At 32.1% G+C, this 20163-nt stretch overlaps 1 protein-coding gene and 1 long non-coding RNA gene across 3 annotated transcripts; one reads left to right on the top strand and one right to left on the bottom strand.

Moving 5' to 3' along the window:
• Positions 1 to 9232: 9232 nt before the first annotated feature.
• Positions 9233 to 13201, bottom strand: LOC129321031 (uncharacterized). Of its 2 annotated transcripts, XR_008595883.1 has the most exons (4): positions 12372 to 13201; positions 12070 to 12214; positions 11684 to 11901; positions 9233 to 10320 (listed from the first exon to the last, which is right to left on the bottom strand). It is a non-coding gene; the product is annotated as an uncharacterized LOC129321031 (long non-coding RNA). The 2 variants fall into 2 exon arrangements; XR_008595881.1 differs by having other exon boundaries at positions 11684 to 12214.
• Positions 13202 to 15071: 1870 nt separating this feature from the next.
• On the top strand, positions 15072 to 20154 carry LOC129319944 (E3 ubiquitin-protein ligase RGLG3). Its single transcript, XM_054965058.1, has 12 exons — positions 15072 to 15274; positions 16128 to 16425; positions 16870 to 16954; positions 17038 to 17178; positions 17264 to 17377; positions 17853 to 17950; positions 18060 to 18139; positions 18221 to 18326; positions 18857 to 18984; positions 19068 to 19209; positions 19301 to 19357; positions 19850 to 20154. The coding sequence occupies exons 2-12, from the start codon at positions 16150 to 16152 to the stop codon at positions 19931 to 19933; spliced, it is 1311 nt and encodes a 436-aa protein (XP_054821033.1). The 5' UTR covers positions 15072 to 15274; positions 16128 to 16149; the 3' UTR covers positions 19934 to 20154.
• The last annotated feature ends 9 nt before the right edge of the window (positions 20155 to 20163 follow it).

Here is a 20163-nt window from a genome sequence, read left to right as displayed (position 1 = left end):
TAAGTATAGTAGTCAAACTCTCAAGTTGACTTTTTGAATTTAACATTATATATTTTTAACTCACAAAATTGTGTCAAATCACTCATAAACTTGTGTTAGATACAGACTTAATTAAACTCACGAGTTTACTATTTTTACATTTTCAACTTACAAAATCATGTTAAATAATTCATAAACTTAAATTAGATGCAAACTTGATTAAACTTGTTAAGCTCGTTAATTTTTTACCTAGTTAAGCAAGTTAAGTATATATTCTATAAAACTCGATTCACAGAAGTGATAGAACATAGTTCGAATAGAAAAAAAAAACCTTAAAAAGCAAAAACTAATATTAATAAAAAATAAAAATAACAAAAATGAGTTTTCCTATTTTGAATTTTTTATGTTTTGTATAATAATCTATTAATGTAGATGATTTCAATTTTAATAATTTATATTTAAAATACATTTAAATCAAATTATGGTGATATTTTATATTTTAATTGTTTGATCATATATTTTTAATATCTATTTATTAATAAAAATAAATTCTTATAAGTTTGCGATTTAATTTTCTATTTCTATAATAAATTTACTTAAACTCGTGAGTTTGACGATCTTCACAAGTTTAATTGAGCTTATAAATTTAACAACTTTATTCTCAAGTTTTGGCTTTTTAACAATTTATTCTTACATTTAAAAAATTAATCTTTTTGAACAAAAAATAAATAAAATAAAAATATGAAAAAATAAAAAAAATCTATAAAAAATATTTAATCTTATAATAACAACTCCCTCATTGCCTTTTTTATAAAAGTATTTTTTGAGGAGTTAGATATTTAAAAATGTAATATATTTTCAGTCTTTGAAGTGTAATCATTGTCTTTTTTTTAAAAATGCCTATATTGATAATGATTTTATATTTATTGTAAGGTGTTTAATAGAGGTAAGTATAAAAAAATAGGGTTAGTTAAAAAGTAAGTAACAAATTTATTAAAATGTAAAATTTAATTAAAAATACTTTATATTTTTTAATAAAAGAAGTAAATCATAACAAGGTCAAAAATTAAAGTATAACTAAATATTAAGGAATCAAAAGACTAAAATTCAAGGAATTCATTTCTAACAAAAAATTAGACGAATTCAATTGTGGTCAAATCAAAACTACATTGCTAAATAATTAATTTTTAATCTATATATTTTTATATCACTTTAATTAAAATAAAAGAATTTTATGCAATTATATCTCTAGATTCTTTATTTTAAATAAAGTAAAATATAATGATTTCCTTTCAAGGTTATTAAAATTACATACTCCCCTTATTTAAAAATATAAGGTATTTTTAGTCTTTCAAGGTATAATAATTACCTTTTTTTAAGTGTCCCTATTGATAATGACTTTATATTTATTGTATGGTGTTTAATAGAGATAAATATAAAAATATAGGGTTAGTTGAAAATAGGTAACTATTTTATTAAGGGGTAAATTTGATTAAAAATACTTTATATTTTTAAATAAAAAGAGTAGATATTTTCTCTACTTTAAAACCTTACACTTCAATTTAGTTGTTAATATCGTTTGAAATATTTTGTTTAAGGCACCAAGATACTTTATTATATTTACTAAAATCCATGAAAAAATTTAAAATGATTAATTTGCCCTCATTTAAAATTATTATTATTATAAAGATTGAATTGTATCAATGATTATCTTTGAGTTTTTATTTGTTTGACTTAGCCTTAGATGTTTTGATTAAACATATTGAATAGGGCATTTTACGCTTTTCGTGAATGATATAGTTTTATTGTGGGGATATGAGAAGAGATTAATTATAAATTTAAGTTATGAAGGAGGACATTAGAGTTAAAGGTTTTTGCTGGATAGGAGTAAGACAAAATATGTACATTATAATTTTGATTAAGAGGTCAATGAGTAGTAATTGTGATAATAAAAAATTTAATGGAGATATTGCACATAAAATATAAGTTAGGTGATTTAATTGAAAAAAATTAAATAAGTTATTTACGATCGTAAGGTATCTAATAAATTTAAAAGAAAGTTTTATCAAACTATTGTAAGGCTAGTAATATTAGATGGTAGTGAATGTTAGACTTTAATAGGACAACAAAAGTATAAAGTTAGAGCAATAGAAATAAGAATATTGAGATAGATGTACGAATATACACATCAAGACAAAATTAAAAATAAGCTCACACGTGAAAAAGCGGGCGTTGCATCTGTTAAAAGAAAAATGATAAAAAATTATTTAAGATGGTTTGACTATGTACAAAAAGACCACAGGAGCACATGTGAGGAAAGTAAAACAAATGATTTTGAGTCTAGTCAAAAAAGATAGACGAAAGCCAAAAAGAACACATTTAAAAGTTGTTGATCTAAACCTCTTAATTAATAATATTTTTAAAAATTTAATAAATGATAAAATATAATGACATCGTATAACCTATATAATTAATCTCACATGATGGAATAAGGTTTATTGTTGTTATTATTGTATTAATTTACCCTCATATATAATCTAACACCTTCTCTCCCCCCAGTTTTAAAAATATTATGGTTATATTTAGTTATTTACGTTACATTTTACAAACTATTAAAATTAATAAATATAAAATTATATTAAATTAATAAAATAAATAGAAATTATATTAATTAATTTATACCACATTATATTAAATTAAAATTATTTTTGACAGTACAATTTTTAATTTATTAAAGTCAAATTATTGTAGCTAGGTTTGAAATATTTTTTTATCAACTTATATATTTAAAATTTAAAAATTTACTATAAAAATAAGTTTATTTATATTTAATATTATTTTTCTAAATTTTATATTATAATTATTGTTTGAAAATTTAAATCACTCTTAAGTAACATTTATGTTAAAGAAGGATATTTTAGTTTAAAATATATGATTTAATGATTGGGTAGATGAAATATATATATTATATAAATTTTAATTTTAAGAGAGGTTTACATAAATTTTAAAAATAAAAAATTAAAATTAAAATAAAATAGTACAGATGTTGGTGTATTTTACTCCATTAGATATAAGCGATGGGTGAGTGGGGGGTTGGAGAAATGATGATGGGGACAATTCACGTGGATGGGATATCTTTATATCTCATCGTTGGGTCATAATGCCGCATCACCCGTTCTCTTTCTTTTGGTCTCTGAATGTCAATCTGGATGCTTCGATGCGTCATCGTTCCCCTCATTGGGCCTGATCACCACGTGTCCCGCACGTGAATGCCACCACGCTTGGCTTCTCTGGCATCATTTCATTGCTCTGCTTTCATGGTCTCCCCAAATATGTCCCTCCCTCGAGGCTCGACACTGACTTCTGATTGATCCGCGATATCGTCATCCCCATGACCCGGTCCTCGTTCTCTCTTAAATTATTCATCTAATAATAATTTAATTGTATTGCATGAAATTATTTATCCACGATATATTCTTCTCAAAACGCTACGCCAAACTCATTACATAAATACCAACTTTAAAGTATACATACGCAAATGAAACTAAAAAATTTTCTCGTGGTAATGCAACTCTTTTTAAGGAAAGTGAAAGAGAGCACTTGAGAGGCGTTCTTACAGTTCGGGAAGCTGTTAAAAAAAACATAATTTCAAGTTATTATATTTTGTTAATATTTTATTATTGATCCTTATATTTTTTAATATATTCAGTTCATGTACTTTTATTTTTTATTATTCTATGTCCCTCTATGAGAGCAATATAAAATAATAAAAAATAAAATATATAAATTAAAAATATAAAAAAAGTACAGAGATTAATATCAAAATGTAAATAGAGTATATGAATTTAAAGTTATATATTTTTTTTAAAAATTATTCTAAACAACATACAATTCCAATTTAGCAAGACATCTTTAATTCCCAAACCCCCCCCCCCCAAAAAAAAAAATTTACTCAGCAATTTGGTCTTGACGAACAAAGCAAATTGGGGTCTAATCATCGGCTCAATGCATTTGTCATCCACACGGACGGTCATGCCCATGCCCCAAGACATCGATCAATCAATAAGCCTAATAAGACACTTTCCATTTAAAAAAAAAAAAAAACAATTTCTCGTCGGCTCTCCGCCTTTCCCTCGCCACCTCGATTATCATATAAATTAATTAACAAACTGCATTCACCTTTTTCTCTCAATTCTTCAGTTCCTTCGTGATCGATCAGTTGAATCAGCTCAGAAAATTTTAAACTTCAATGGCAAATCAGTTTCCATTGTACTGCCCCACCTTTTTTTTTAGCATGATAGAAATCCGAGTTTAATGTTCTTCTCAGATGTGTGTTACCGTTTGTTTTTAGGGAGAATTATTCTGAAATTCTACACAACATATATGAATACCACAAAGCCTATTGATAATTTCAAACTTGATAAATAAAAAAAAATAACAACTAAAAAATTTATCAGCATCTAACTATCAGTTTCTTTTACTCATCATTTGTCATGACAAAAAGGGCACTGATCAGTTTGAGTAGGTAATGATAATACTTCATGTTTTCTGAAATAAATACCTGGCGAGGGAATTGGAAAAAAGAAGAAGAAGAAGAAGAAGAAGAATAGCATGTTTTTGTCTTGGCCATAGTAGATAAGCAAGACTAGGGATACAGATGTCCACAACAATTTTGGAGGATATACTGTATTTGAAATTGCCTACGGCTCCAAATCTTTGTGGGATCCTCAATTATTCCTCATCCGAAAGCCATTTTAGAATTGATCGATCTGTCCTTTTCTTAATGTGATCAGTAGCTTAATTATTTGATGTCCTATTCTTATATTAGTTAAATTGAGAATACAATTGCAATCGTAGTTTATGGCTAAAGCTGGAACTTCCTTTTGAAGAATCTCCCGTATCTATTGCTAGGGAGTTTGAAGCACAATAAACTCCCAAAGTAGAAGACGTCATATTAATATATTCGCCTCCTGTGGTTCCTTGATATATAAGAAATTCTTAGAGCCTTCACGTAGCATATGTCCTATGTCGAGCATAAAAAGTTATATAATTTTGACTAATTATTTTTCCCATGTAATCCATAGGACAAATAATAAATTAATTTTGCAAGGAAATTTTCTCATTCTTAATTTTTAATATTAAAAATATGTGGAGAGACGTTAAAAGAATAATAACAATATTGATACAACACCCACTAAGTCGTGTGAGAAAATATTTAAAGAATTAAAGAGTACTACATACTAAAAGGATTTAGACCTGTAAATGATAGAGTTACTTATAGATTTCATGCGACATATTACATGAACTGACGCGTTTTCTTACATGTTGTAAGGATTCTAATGTAAGTTGCATTGTTAACGGTTGATGAATACGGTGCGATTATCTTTTCAAGAGAAAAATCGGTTACTTATATCTTTATTGGTTTTTATGAGTCGTCCGGATTTAACTTGCCCAATTTTATTATTATTATTACTTTTTTTATGTTGTTGGCCATGGTTCGATGATGTTGGTTGGAAAATGATAATAAGGGCATGTTTGGCAATATGTTATAGAAACATTTTTTTATTTTTCAAACAAAAAATTTAAAAAAAAAAAATATTATTATGGAGAATAAAAAAACGAAAATATCTTTTAAATATTTTGAGATTATTATTTTAGAGAATAAGGGAGGATGGAAAAAAAAACTTATTTTTATTATTTTTTTATTCTCAAAACATGTTTTATAAAATATTAATTTTTAAAATAATAAAATAAAAATAATTTTAAACATGCCCTAAATTTTTTCCCAATGCAAGACAATAATTCATTGAGAAGTGAAATCGACTAATTCTGGACCTGAACTTTCGGCCCATCTCCAGATATGTACCAGAAGAATAAATGTCTGTTTCCAACCCGACGAGTCCATTTTTATTTTTAGAAGCTATTGACTTCAGAGTTTAAGACCCCGAAAGAATAAAAAGAGCTTTTAACTACTTTTTCTCTGTTTATCAGTCAGATGGCTTCAAGAAAACACACACGCGGCTGGTTAAAAACAAAACAAGGCAGGCACTTCCCTATTTTTTTTTTTTTTAAAAAAGAACATACATGCAAGCAGCCAAGACAATACATAGAATGTGGGCCCAAAAAAAGACTACACATAGCATGAGGGGGAAAATCCAGTTCTGCGAAGAATTTATTTTTTTACATTCACTACAGTTTTTAATGTTTAATAATATTATATTTGTTTTGTTGAATATAAAAAATTAAATGAAAACTAATTCTATCAATGTTTAACTTTTGTCGTTGCTTTTTAATTTTTTTTTTAAAAAATTATTGCCACTCCACTTCTACCAATGCGAGTGAAATTTATTACGGCAAACAATAAAGAATTAAATGCTTGCTACTTTTCTCAAAATGCAGATGATGATTTAAAGAATTTAATTGTTGATACTTTGGGAATAAGAGGTACAGATGATCTTGGGAAGTATTTGGGATTGCCAATGGTGTGGCGTAGATTGAAATCTGAGGCTCTTGCGTTTGTGAAAAATAAGATGAGGGTGAATTTACAAGGTTGGAAACAGAGACTATTATCTTTTGCTGGCCGTGAAATATTGATAAAGGTTGTGGCTAGTGCAATTTCAATTCATCTTATGGCATGTTTTAAATTTTCAAAAAGGTTTATGTAGAATTGGATGGGATGGAATCTAATTTCTGGTAGGGTCAACAGTAAAATGAGGACAAGATTCGTTGAAAAGCCTAAAAATCTTTGAGTAGACCAAAGGAGGAAGGAAAGGAAGCATGGCATCCTGAGGGTGGTCTAGCATTTTGGAAAGTAGAGATCTTCTTAAGAAGGATCTTTGCTAGAAAATTGGCAGTGGTGTTTGTGTGAATGTATTTTTGAATAAATAGGTGCCAGAGGCTAACGGGCATAAATTGTCATAGATGAATATGCCTGTTGAGTTAAAGGAATTGAAAGTCTCTTGTGGTATTCATAATGGCAAATGGGATCTGAGTTTGTTGGAGGGATTGATTAGTATGAAAGAGAAGGAGCAAATAAGAATGATCCAAATTGCCATTAGTGAACAGTGCCGATAAATATATGTGGTTGGGAAGTAAAGATGGGACTTATTCAATGAAGTTGGGATATAAAGTTGTTGTGGAAGAGGGAAAGGGTTGTGTGGCTAAGGATTTGAGTGGATCTCATGTGATCTTTAAGGAGGTTTGGAAGGGTATTTGAAGGGTTAAATTGCCTCTAAAAATTCATCATTTTCTTTAGAGAACAATGAATGGTGCTTTGGCTACTAGAGATTATTTGTTTATGAGAAAGTGTGCAAATGATCATGGTTGTCCTATATGTTATGAGAATATTAAGACAGTGGAGCATATGCCTATTTTTGTGTCCATGGGTTAAGTTGTGTTTGTTTGGCTCCCCTTTATCATTAAAGTTTGGCAAGTCGGATGTGAGCAAATTTGATAGATGGTGAGAAGATTGGGCTGTTGGGAAGGATGGTTTAGATGATTATGCAATTGCTCTTTTTGCTTCTATGTGTTGGATGATCTAGAAAGCCAGATGTAGTTTTTTGTTTGAGAATGTTGAAGTTGATGCTGAGTTGTGTATTAGGAAGACTATTGGTTTGATTGATGAATTTTGGTCTTCAATAAAAAGACAAAAAAGGAATGTACAGGTGCCTGGGTTTATTGCTAATAGGGCATCTAAATGGATTAAACCAGATTCTTTTTATGTAAAGGTGAATGTGGATGGGGTGTACTATGCAAAGGAAGGAAAGGCAACTATTAGTTTGGTTGGAAGGGACCATAATGGGCAATATATGGGGGGTCTGGGGAAGTAAATGACTGTTACTTCTACATTTATGGCAGAATGCTTGGCTTTATTAGAAACTTTGCAAATGAAAGATTTGTTTAGTAATGGTAAGGTCTTTTTTGAAACTAATTGTTAGGAATTGTACAGAAGAATGCTGGCTAGAGATGTTAAAGGATGCGAATGATTTTGTTCTAATATTTTGTTAAAGTGTTTTGAATTGTGTGATACTGATGTGAATTGCTTCTTGTCCTTGGTTGCTCGTGCTAGTAATGATGTTGCAAATTGGATTGCAACTGATGTTATAAGGGGCATGGTACCGCAAGGATGGCTTTTTGAGCCACCATCTCCTTTGGTTAATGTGATGGTAAGGGATCTACAAGGCAAAAGCAGTAAAGCTAAGATTTTGTTTCTTTTCTTCTGGTTTTTGAGGTTTTAACTAGGTTTTAATTGCTTTGCTTTTCTTTCCTTTGTTTGTATTCCTAGGCTTTGTTGCTTTTCTTTCTTTACAGGGAATTAGTGTGTGTAATTTTTTTTGATGATATTAATAAAATGGTCTATTTTTTGCTAAAAAAAATGCTTGCTACTTAATGAATGAGGTAACAGAAAGGGCATGTATAATATATTTTTTCCATAATAATATAATGCTTTAGGGTTCTCCAGCAAAGGTATTATGAGCTTATGGCCCTCTCAAATAAGTCTATATTCATTTTGTTTTTAGGATTGAGGATTATTTTTATCTTTTAGATTACCGGACATTCGAAGTTTAATTATAGATTAATTTTTTTCCTCAACGTGATTTCCTCTCTGTTACCCCTTATGTTGTTAGCTATCTTCATTTTCATTTGTGTGTGGACCTACCATTTTTAAATTTTTTATAATAAAATATTAAAATGCATGCCCCACCTACTTCTATCCCCTCTCTTCTCCCACATTCTCTCTCCTGTTACATTCTCTCTCTCCTTCCCGCCCACCTTTTGCAAGTCGATGCTCTTCCTATTTTCACCGTTGGCCATCTCCCTCTACTCCTCAAACAAACCCCTTACAAGTTACAACTACCACAAGCTCATGTCCTCAATCAACCCATGGAAAGAAGATATTCACTATCTTCCATGGCCCCAACCTCCAATAAGCTCGTGAGTACATTACCTATTTACTTGAACATACAAATGAAACTTAGCGGTAACCACGAAGATGGCAAGGTTGATGAAATTTGTCAGAGATGAGAGATATACTAAAGAATGATTGAAAAATGTCATATTTAGTATTAAGACAAACGGTAGATTATATATATAAAGAAAATAAATAATACAATAATGATTAATAATAATTATATAATAATATCAAATAATATCTCCTAATAATGATTGAGATATATACACAATAATAATAGAAGATAGTTAGAGAATATTCTAGATAACATCCTCTCTCGAACTTAAGATGGCTTGATAGAGAGTCACTTAAGTTTGTTTACTAGAAATTGAAAGCTGCCTGGATGAAAAGATTTTGTAAACAAATCCGCTGATTGATACTTGGTTCGAATTGGAATAAGTTGAATGGTGCCTCGAACAATATGCTACCGAGTAAAGTGACAGTCAATCTCAATGTGTTTGATCTGCTCATGAAACACATCATTTTGAACAATCTTGATTGCAAGTTGACTATCACAATAAATATTTGTGAAGAAGCTCTGAGATGCTCTCAATTTATCAAGTAACTAATAAAGCCAAAGTACCTCGACGATAGTGTTTTCTAGTACATGATATTCCAATTCAGCATCAGAGTAAGAGGTTAATATTTGCTTTTTACTTCTCCAAGAAATAAGGGAATGACCAAGAAAAATACAGAAACCTATTATAGATCATCGATCAACTCGATCACCACCCCAATCGGCATTAGAGTAAGTTTGTAGCGCAAAAGAGGAGCTAGCAGAGAAGTAAAGCCCATCATATAGAGGCCTCTAATATCTCGAATGATCTGAAGAATTGCTACATAATGAGTTGTGTGAGGCTCAGATATAAACTGGTTGACAACACAAACTACATAAGCAATGTTAGGAAGGGTGGCAGCAAGATAGATAAGGCCCCCAATTAGCTAGTGATAACAGATAAGATTATCCAATAAGGTGTCATCAGTAGAAGTGTAGTGAACATTTGGTTCGATATGAGTAGTTTCAACCACATCATCCAAAAGGTGAGCTTAGGATATCAAATTAGTAGCATACTTGACTTGAAAGAGAGATATACCATCACTCTCATGATACCTCGAGCCCAAGAAAATAGTTCAATTTGTCAAAATCCTTCATTTCAAATTACTGGCAGAAGTATGTCTTGAGCTCATCAACTCCCATATCATCATTACTTATGATAATCATGTCATCAACATATAATAGCAAGTAAACAATAATTGTTCTAGTTAATTAGCAATCTTCATCATCAATTATGCATAAAATAATATCAACAAAAAGAGGCATACAGTAGGAATCACAAGTTCCTATGCCTTTGCCTCAAGTACTTTTCCAATCTCTTTTTTGGAGCTAGTGCCTGTAAAATATTAAATATGGGTGAGTATAACTATTCAATAAATAAGAAGAATCTAAATTATGCATATGCAGGTCAAACTAATTAAGCTATGCAAAGTACGCAATTACAATTCACATATGCAAATAAAACTATATCACATCACATGATATTAGATATGCATGATCAAACACCTCTTATCTCTTTCATGTATTACTGACTGAATTCTTAGATTAACAAATTCAATAGGACTAAGTTTATGTGATTAGCCTAACCCAAACTCACCAATTGTGAAAAGCTCTTTACCAAAGGTGCTGTACTTACTCTCAGACTATAAATTTTCCTATTTTCAAATTCACTGTGGTGTCTTAAGTCTTATCTATCACCCAATTCGGGAAATGGTTAAAGACTGAGAGCTTAGATAACCTATGCTTATACACATTTTCGAGCAAATTTCAAGAAGACTCGATCCAAAACCAAATCACCGAAGCTACTCATAATGTTGGTTATATTTCAAATGGAAAATAAATCACTCCTCCTCTTTTAGGACAACCTCTCACCTAATATATGATCATGCAAAACTCATAGTATCACCATGCACACTAAATCACATAACATACATGCATCATCATAATTTATCATATGTTAGTGCAATATTCAAAATCTTCTTTTCAATAAATAGCTAACATCGCAACTTTAATTCCTTTCCCATTTATATAAATCAAGCCTCACCATGCATATGAGATTATTAAACAATAATTCTAGTTTGTCAATTTATAAAACATTTTTCTCATGTTTACAAACAACCGTAATTATTCTAACAAGCAATAACACAAAATAGAATACTCTAACTACCTCAAACATTTGAAAACTTAAAGGTTATCCTTAACAACTTGCTTACCAAGCTTGTGATGAGTTCAAATGATGTGTCACAAGGTTAATAAACAATTAGTAACAATCATTCATTACTAACAACAAACATACATATCACTTCCAACTCTTAAACTCACACTTATAAACTAAAATTCCTAACTTCAAGTTCAACCTTTCATCCAATAAGTTTATTAATTTTCTTTAACTATCTATTTAGCTCCCATTAACTTAAATAACAACTAACATATCATCCATCAATTTAAAATCTTACTTAAAGTGGCTAGGGTTCTTACAAAACTCTAAACCCAAACTCCCAACCTTATAAAATCTTTAAAATTAGATTTATAAAGGTCAAACAACTCCCATTAGTCCTAATAGAACTAATGGGTTTAGATTCATAGCCCTATGTCCAAAAATGTTCATCTCCCAACCCTTAAACCCCGACTCAAATTCATGTAGCAGGAAGAGGATGGGATAAGGAAGATATACTTTGGCGAGATCAAGCTTAAATTACCTTCAAAATGTTTAGAAGATGAGGCCCTAGCAAAAACAATGCCTCTTCCTTCACTGCTTCTTTATTTCTCATTTCCTCTTCTTTTTTGTTGTTCGCAACTCATGTACTGATTATTTACAATTTTGACCATCCATCATGACGGATGACGGGGCCTAATCCATCTGCTCTTCCGTTTTACGCTTAGGTGGCTTAAAACACCTCAAGACTAAATCCAAGAGCTGTAACCAGTATAAATAGGACCGTTAGCTGTCACTGACCTTCAACAAATCATTAAATACTCAATTTCATTTATTTAACCCTGTTAATTTATTTAATCCGGAAATTAAAATCCTGAATGTTAAAACATGCATGCTAGGTTCAGCTAGCTGGTACAAGGAAGAAATGACCAGGTTAGTCGTCTGATCTTTTCATATGCACAAAGCAACCATGCTGTACGCTAGAGTCGATGCTTGTGTTGTTTGCTTTGTATATTTGCAAGAGTTTGCTCGATTTGTATTTAATGAGTCGATGCGTAGTTTTGAAAAGATTGCCCTGTGATTATTAAAAAAAAAAAAATCTACATACATAAGTGAAATCGAAGCATCTCCAATCATCTAAGTCATGCATTAAAAATTCAAAAATATGTATTATATATATATATATATAGCACCGTCTTATTTACCAACTGGATCTGCATTAAGATACATACCTGACCAATTATTTTGTGCTCGATTTGTATATTTTTAAATGCCTTGTTAATTATCTCTTGGTAATGAACGAAAAAAATGTCATGGCCATACATTGCTTCATCCGCTTCTGGCTGGGGTTCGGCATAGGTGGGGACTACCCTCTCTCGGCCTTCCTCTTCCAAAATCAGCTTCGTTTCCCATTAACTGGTTTGCAAACACTTGCAGTGTAAAGCCAAGCCACAGTAGAACTCCAGGCTCTTGGTACTAGGAACACGAAGTGCAAGGAAGCCTTCCTCACGACTCTCTGTTTATCTCTGTTTTTTGAATAAAAAAACAGAGGTGGAAAGAGGAGGAGGGGGAGAGTGATGGAGGGAAACAGGACAGATGCTAAAAAACACGACCTCCCTCACGACTGGGCTGCAGATTCAAGCTAAACCCATCATTATTGCCTCTCTTCTTCATCTCCTCCTCCTTCTACGTCATCATTCCCACACGAATTCTTCATGAGCATGCCACGGTGACCGTAACCGTCGAGTTCTGCATATGCATGTCACTGTGAACAGAGCCAATGAGTGGCAGTCGCGGCCAAGGACCTGACTGTATTATCTCCAACCTGTTCTACCCTTGGATGGAGGAGAGAGAGGAGAGACTCCATCGTTTCACTCCGGTGACCTGACTGTGTCGCCTCCGACGGTTTTAGCCTCCTCGAGTTTGCATCCCCACAAGACTCTTCATAGGTCTCCAAGATCAAGGTTGACGGAGATCACTGTCTTTGCGCTGGTTCAGGAAATCAGAGCAGGAGAGGGAGGGTGAGAGGGAGGGAGGGAGAGAGTGGGGGAGGAGAGAGGGAGCAGAGGAGACGCCGGGAGGATAACAAAATACTCCACCGTTTTTTTTTAAGTTATTTTTATCAATCTTAACCAAAATATAAAAAATAAAAATATAAAAAATTTTAAATATATTTTTATATAATATATTTTAAAAGTAATATCATTTTTTGTACGATGGATAATTTTAAAAATATTTTTTAAATATTATTTAAAAATTACACCATAATTTATAATTTATAAATGAAATTAAATATATCTTTTAAAACATGCTTTATAAATAAGACAGGAGAAAGTATTAACAAAACAAATTATGAGGTCCGCTAACACAGCAAATTGGGAAGAAAAATGGGAGAAACACTTAAGTAGATTAGATATACTATATTATTTATGATCTATTTAATTAAAATATTTTTAGTAATTTAAATAAAATTTTGTATGATATTTTTAAATTGATTTTATTTTCATAACAGAATGTTAATTTAATTTCTTGTCTTTTTTTCTCTATTATTATTAATATCAAAATTAATTGATATTTAATACTATTTAAATATCATATTTTTATTGAACAAACTACAATGACATGATACATCCAATTTATTTAATTACTTCTTTAAAAAAAATAAAATGAGAGGAGAGATAATATTTAATATTGAAAGACTGTATTCACTTACAATTGAGTTTAGGATATTTAGTTACTTTTTCACAAAACTAGTCTTAACTTTTTTAAATTGAAAAAATATATATTTTGATCCTTATATTTTGTTTGTATTTTATTATAGGTTCATACACTTTTTTTCTAGTATTTTGGGTCTTTATACATTTATTTTTAAAATTTTAATCCTTAAATGAATAAAGTGTAAAAACTTTGGATAAACGTAAAATATTAAAAAATAAAAATATAAGAATTTAAAATATAAAAAAAATACTGAAACTTATAATAAGATAAGAGCAAATTGTAAGGATTAAAAAATATATTTTTTCTTTTAAATTTTTCCATACTGGTGCACATCGTTGATACGGTGCTGTGTCATCTGGATAGAAACTCTAGTGTAGAAGAATTGTATTATTTTCCCCCGTCCCATTATCTGTTTGTTCATCAGGTCACTCCGACGTATAGCGGGAATTTTGCGGGTACGACGCAACACGCAACTGCACGCTAGCGTTAAAGATAGCATTATCAAAATAAAAGTAAATCTCTTGTCACATAAAATTCAACTCAATATTCCGCAATCCTTTACTTGATTCCGCTCTAATCATACAACTCAATCATTGTTCATTAGCCAACGGCTGCTTCCAGGTGTGCTCGCTCCGGCTTTCGTGATTCGCACGTACAGACATTGTTCTTCTCGATCCTCTGGAAAGCATACTAGTGCTCTCCTCATCGTCTAACAATCCTGCTTGAAAAATTTCAGTGGAATTCCATCCAATTAAATTAAATTAAGATTAAATAATGGAAAGGCGTGATTAGTCTTTATTTGTACTTCCTCCCGTTCTATATACTCTTAAGTTACCTAGCAGAAGAAATTCATAATCTTTTTACGAAAAAGTAAAAAATGAATAGTAAAAGAGAAAATATTTTAAAAATGATGATGCATTTGTAAAGGTAAATTATAATTTTTTAAATAATATCAATAATTTAATTATTTTTTATATTTTTAATGAAATAGTTAAGAATAACTTATAAATAGTTAATAATTTTACTCTTGAATTTCTTAGAAGGAAAGAAATTGAGCAAAGTAAACAAACTTTAATAATACAAAATGGATAATGCGCCTTTTGCGACCCAATCAACAGGGGCATGTGGACTGTACTGTATATTCACAAAAGAAAAGAGTTCGACGAGTGCACGCATCTAAAAGGCTAATTAACCGAATTATTATTATATTATTATTATTATTACTCCTGGTCGACGGCTATGACCTTTCTCCTTGTCTCTCTCTCGGAAGCTGAGCATCCTGTCTTGCTTTCTTCTCAATCGTTTTGCAGGTCGAACAAACAGCTCAACAACAAAAAGCTGTCAGAAAACCAGAAGCTCCTCAATCGTTTTGACCTTCCTTTCTTCTTTCTCTAGCTGTTGCAGCCTCCATTTGCAGGTAACTTACTCTCTCCTCTCGCTGTTCATCTGCTTTCTACTGATTGAATCGAACTCAAACATATCGCAATGATCGCCGACACGTGATTTTGCCGTCCCATTAGCTTCGATCTTGTTTTTGAAGAATTTGCTTACGATATCTTGAGTCTGAATTGACGTCAAAGTAAACTCGATGAAGTTTTGATGTTGTGATTTAGATTATCCTGAGCAGTGTTGTGACTTGTGAACTTGTGGTCTGTGCGTATTAAATACGTGATTAATTCGCGAGGAAAATTTTAGCTATTGAGAAAAGTGGTTCGGATCCTTCCGAAATTCTAGCACGAGACTTTTAACTAAATTTCCTTTTACAAATACCTGAGATCAGAGTTCAAACTAGAAATGTCAGCTTAGCTACGTTTATATAGCGTAGCAAATGACCTGTAATAAACTTCTCAAGCGCAACATTTTTCTACTTGTTTGTTCTGCCTGCTTGGGAAGTTAGCTTGAGTGATTTTCCCCCGAAAAAAATTTTGCGTTTCAATTTGAGTTCTGAAACAAATTACTTAATAGTTTGACATGTGATTTCTCTTAGCAAAATGAGTCGTCATAAAGAATTCTGACCCGAATCAGGCTCGTCTTTGTGAAAAAGATTTGTGGCATGGAATCTTTCTGTTTAAGCTAACGTGAATATTTTCAAAATATGCCAGATGATCTCACTCAAATCCTGTAACTTTTCTTTCAATTTATCCAATTTAATTTATTTATTCTTGCAACGGGCAATTCTCACAATTGAACTCTTCTATGGTCTTATTCTCCCTTTTTAAATTCGTTTTGTTTTTTCCCGACCTATTTTATTTATTTACTTTTTGATACAGGTTAAAGAAGGCTTTTGCTATTATGGGTAATGCAGAGTCAGTGCAAGAAGAATCTCAGGATTATCTTTTTCGTGGATCGCCTTCATATGCTGGGAGCTCACTGAATACTGGATACGAACATGAATATACTGCTTCTTATGCTGGGACAGGGAGCTCAGTTAATACTAGCTATGAGTTTCAACAAACTCCTTATGCAGAAACTGGGGTTTCAACAACCACTAATTATCGACACAAACAGCAACATCGACATAAGCAGCAACCCACGCACATAGCTGACAATTTCAGTTCATTAGATGAGGTGTTTGCGGTTACTTTTGCTCACTGATTTGAGGAAGATAACCTGTATTAATTTCGGGATTACTTAGAAAACTTTTTTCTGATGCATGTATGAGAAACCTGTGAATCAATGAGTTTAACTCGGTCACATGTTAGGAAATCCTTGCAGCGCTTCCAGATGACCTCATGATAAACGTAGGTATTAGAAGTTATAATTATAGGCATTAAATAGGGTGCGACAACTTGAGAAGCATAAAAGGAGATGGCTCCACACGGAGAAGTTTATCTTGGTATAAACACAGTTAAATAACTGATAATATCACTATTAGGTCAGTTTGCTATGAAAGAAAGCTATAGGTACTGTGCTACTCTATAATTTTAGATTTTTTTTGAATATACTTGGGATTTTAATTATAACTTCTGTTGCACCTTCTTCCTACTAAAGAACATGACACACGTATTTCAGGTTGTATCTGCTTTAAGAGAAGCTGGTTTGGAATCTTCAAATTTGATACTTGGTATTGACTTCACCAAAAGCAATGAGTGGACAGGTTATTCATTTTAAATAAGGACCTAGTAATGCATATCCATTTACTTAGAATGAATGTAGAGAGTCACAGCTTGATAATTGCAGGCAAGTACTCGTTTAACCGGAAAAGCCTTCATTCTATTGAAAACACTCCTAATCCATATGAGCAAGCAATTTCTATCATTGGCCGTACTCTGTATTCTTTTGATGAAGACAATCTCATACCTTGTTTTGGGTTTGGAGATGGTGAGTAGCTGATCATGACGTTAATTTTGGATAAAAAGATAGTATATTTTTCCCCCCATTGATTTCAATTAATATGCTTTTGTAGCATCTACGCATGACCAGTATGTGTTCAGCTTCTATCCTGGTAGTCGTTATTGTCATGGTTTTGAGGATGTACTTGCACGCTACAGGCAGATTGTTCCATGCTTAAAGCTGTCAGGTTTGTTTTATAATGGACTTTCCTTTCTGCATTTGTACAGTTTAATTACGTTGAGATACTTGTAGAGGGAGAGAAAGATAATTGCTGTATGACCTGAAAGCAGGTTATGAGTTCAAAAATTGGAAATCCTCTGAACTGAGGTCTGTCAATATCTGATTGTAGTTAGGAACAAAGACCAAATTTGAGAAAATAGAACCTGTTTGAAGCTATGCTAATTTGGTACTTCATGTATGTTTAAACGTGAAATTAGAAAAGCTCATTAAACTATAGACACTTTGTTGACCTCTCACTGGTAAATGTCTTTTATAATGTATAACTTTTCACCCTTCTTTTAAATCCTTAATTGGCAGTTTTCTGGAAGCCGAACTCCCTTCCCTAATCTCTGTTACGAGTCATTAGATTCCTAAAGCATATAGCTATCTCTTCAAATTTTTCGTCAGACCTTAACTATGAAAGTTCCCTCCCTTATCCATAGGTCCAACATCTTTTGCCCCAGTAATTGATGCAGCAGTTGACATCGTGGAGAAAAGCAATGGTCAATATCACGTTCTTGTCATTATTGCTGATGGACAGGTTTGCTTTTTCTTTTTCAATCACTCTTCTGTTCCCGTAATCTTTTTTCATGGTACAATTTTAATGGTCCTTTTTCTTAATTCTCTTGTTTCTGAAATGTCTTTAATAGGTTACTAAAAGTCCTGGTGCATCACGTGGAGAGCTCAGTCCACAGGAACAAGCAACTATTAGTTCCATTATTTCTGCAAGGTAAGGCAATTTCCTCCGTAGCTATTTCTTTGATGTTGTTCACGGTAGCTCTCTTTGATGAGGAGCTTTTATGATAATCAGTCACTATCCTCTCTCAATTGTTTTGATTGGAGTTGGAGACGGACCATGGGATGAGATGCAGCACTTTGATGATAACATTACTCAGCGCCTATTTGACAACTTCCAGGTTTTTCATACTTCTATGGCCATTGGCAAAATACAAGTGTGTTTCTCATGACTTTGTCATTTGAGAAGAATTCTTTGTTGTTAAGTTTGACGGTATAGAATCAAGTAACTACGTTATTTCATTTTTAACTCTAACACCTCTTAACATCACTGAAGACTGAGAATATTCTTATAATTTAGTGCGTTCAGGCTTCTACCTCATGCCCTTTCTTAATTAAGTCCACTCCATCTCTAGGTTCGGGGGCAGTATGTCTCAATCTTCATTGATGTTTCCCTCCAAGGACATATCCAGTTAAAAAATCATATTTAATAGTACAAAAAGTGATGAATGAGGTTTGAGAATTGATGTCAATGAAGGAATTGTGAGTCGTTTAATCTTTATACTTGAAAAGTGGTAGGTTTATATCTCAATAAACGCTGGAAATTTCTTTAGCGTTCAATGTTCAAGGGTACCAACTTTGGTTTTGTTCTAATGATTATATTCTGCATGTTGTTTAATGAGATAATAGTAACGAAGTCTTCCTTTATCAGTTTGTGAATTTCACAAAGATCATGTCTGAAAACAAGGAGGCATCAAAGAAGGAAGCAGCATTTGCACTTGCTGCCCTTATGGAAATTCCAATACAGTACCGGGCAACCCTAAACTTGCCACCCGCCGAGTATGACATTGATTACAGTTTTGATGTATCATTAAAAAAAGCTATAATTAAGGATGACTAAGCATCTTTTTCTCCTGTTGCAGTGAACAATCAGTAGGTTATCGACGTAAACAGCCCCGGCCCCCACCCAAAGAAGTAATAGATCATGACAATGAAATAATGGCAGCTCCACACACGACAAACTTTGAATCAGTTGAACCCACAGCTCCAGCTGCAGTCGAATCAGTATGCTTTCCCTTCATGCTCTCCTTTCGCATGCTCTGGTTCTTGTTTAGATGACATGATTGAGACTTGATAAATGCCTTTCCTGTTCAAGGTATGCCCTGTTTGCCTAACTAATCCAAAGAACATGGCATTTGGATGTGGTCACACGGTAAGTCTGTTTATTCTTACTCTTGTTTAATGCTATGCTAATTTGGGGGAACTAAACTTTTTCTGCCACTAGTGAAATTTCCTAGTATGATAGACCAGATTATCTTCCCTAAATCCTGCTCAGACGATTACGCAACATATTAACTCGGACGCATAACATGTGATATAATTGGAAGGAACATCTAAAAAGCAATTTCTTTCTACTTAAATAGTTAAATGTAATTTTTTTTTTTGATGAAGTTCTTTTTAATTACAAACAAATGGTAAGCATCTGTAACACTATAATTGACCTCTTTTTTCCGAAAGGGGGGATATTTCTCCTGCAATATTTTGATCGAAAATCTTGATATTTGACAAACTATACCTAAATTCTGGTCCGAGGAGATGGGATGCATTCCACTTTGAGCGCACATGTTAAACAGTTGCCTGTTCTTGACAATTCTGACTTGCATGTTAACAAGTCTAATATTTATACCGTTGTTTCCAAAACAAGACTTGCAAGGAGTGTGGAGCGACGTTATCTTCGTGTCCGATGTGTCGGCAGCAAATCACAACCCGCCTGAGGCTGTACACTTGAAACAGTTCGGTTCACTATTCCCGTTACAATATTTGATATTTGTTATTAATATCACAGGATTTTGTGGATGTTCAAAATCCAATCATATCTTTCAGATTTTTCAATCTTTTTAGTATTATTTTGTGTATTTTATTTGATTTAATTGGTTATATCCGTGTCTATAAGTAGAAAGCACATTAATTATATTCTATACATTGAAATATGGAAACTTTCGATTCTCATTCTAGTTC

This window comes from Prosopis cineraria, unplaced genomic scaffold (genome assembly GCF_029017545.1).
Source record: "Prosopis cineraria cultivar Desert tree isolate PC_DT_omini unplaced genomic scaffold, ASM2901754v1 PC9, whole genome shotgun sequence".
Taxonomy (NCBI): Eukaryota; Viridiplantae; Streptophyta; class Magnoliopsida; order Fabales; family Fabaceae; genus Prosopis; species Prosopis cineraria.
This window is presented reverse-complemented; position numbering and strand designations above follow the sequence as displayed.

Coding starts and splice junctions, on each gene's coding strand:
- LOC129319944 (XM_054965058.1), top strand. CDS start 16,150: ATGGGTAATGCAGAGTCAGTGCAAGAAGAATCTCAGGATTATCTTTTT. Junction 16,426..16,869: donor ATTTCAGTTCATTAGATGAG/GTGTTTGCGGTT, acceptor CACGTATTTCAG/GTTGTATCTGCTTTAAGAGA. Junction 17,951..18,059: donor TCATTATTGCTGATGGACAG/GTTTGCTTTTTC, acceptor TGTCTTTAATAG/GTTACTAAAAGTCCTGGTGC.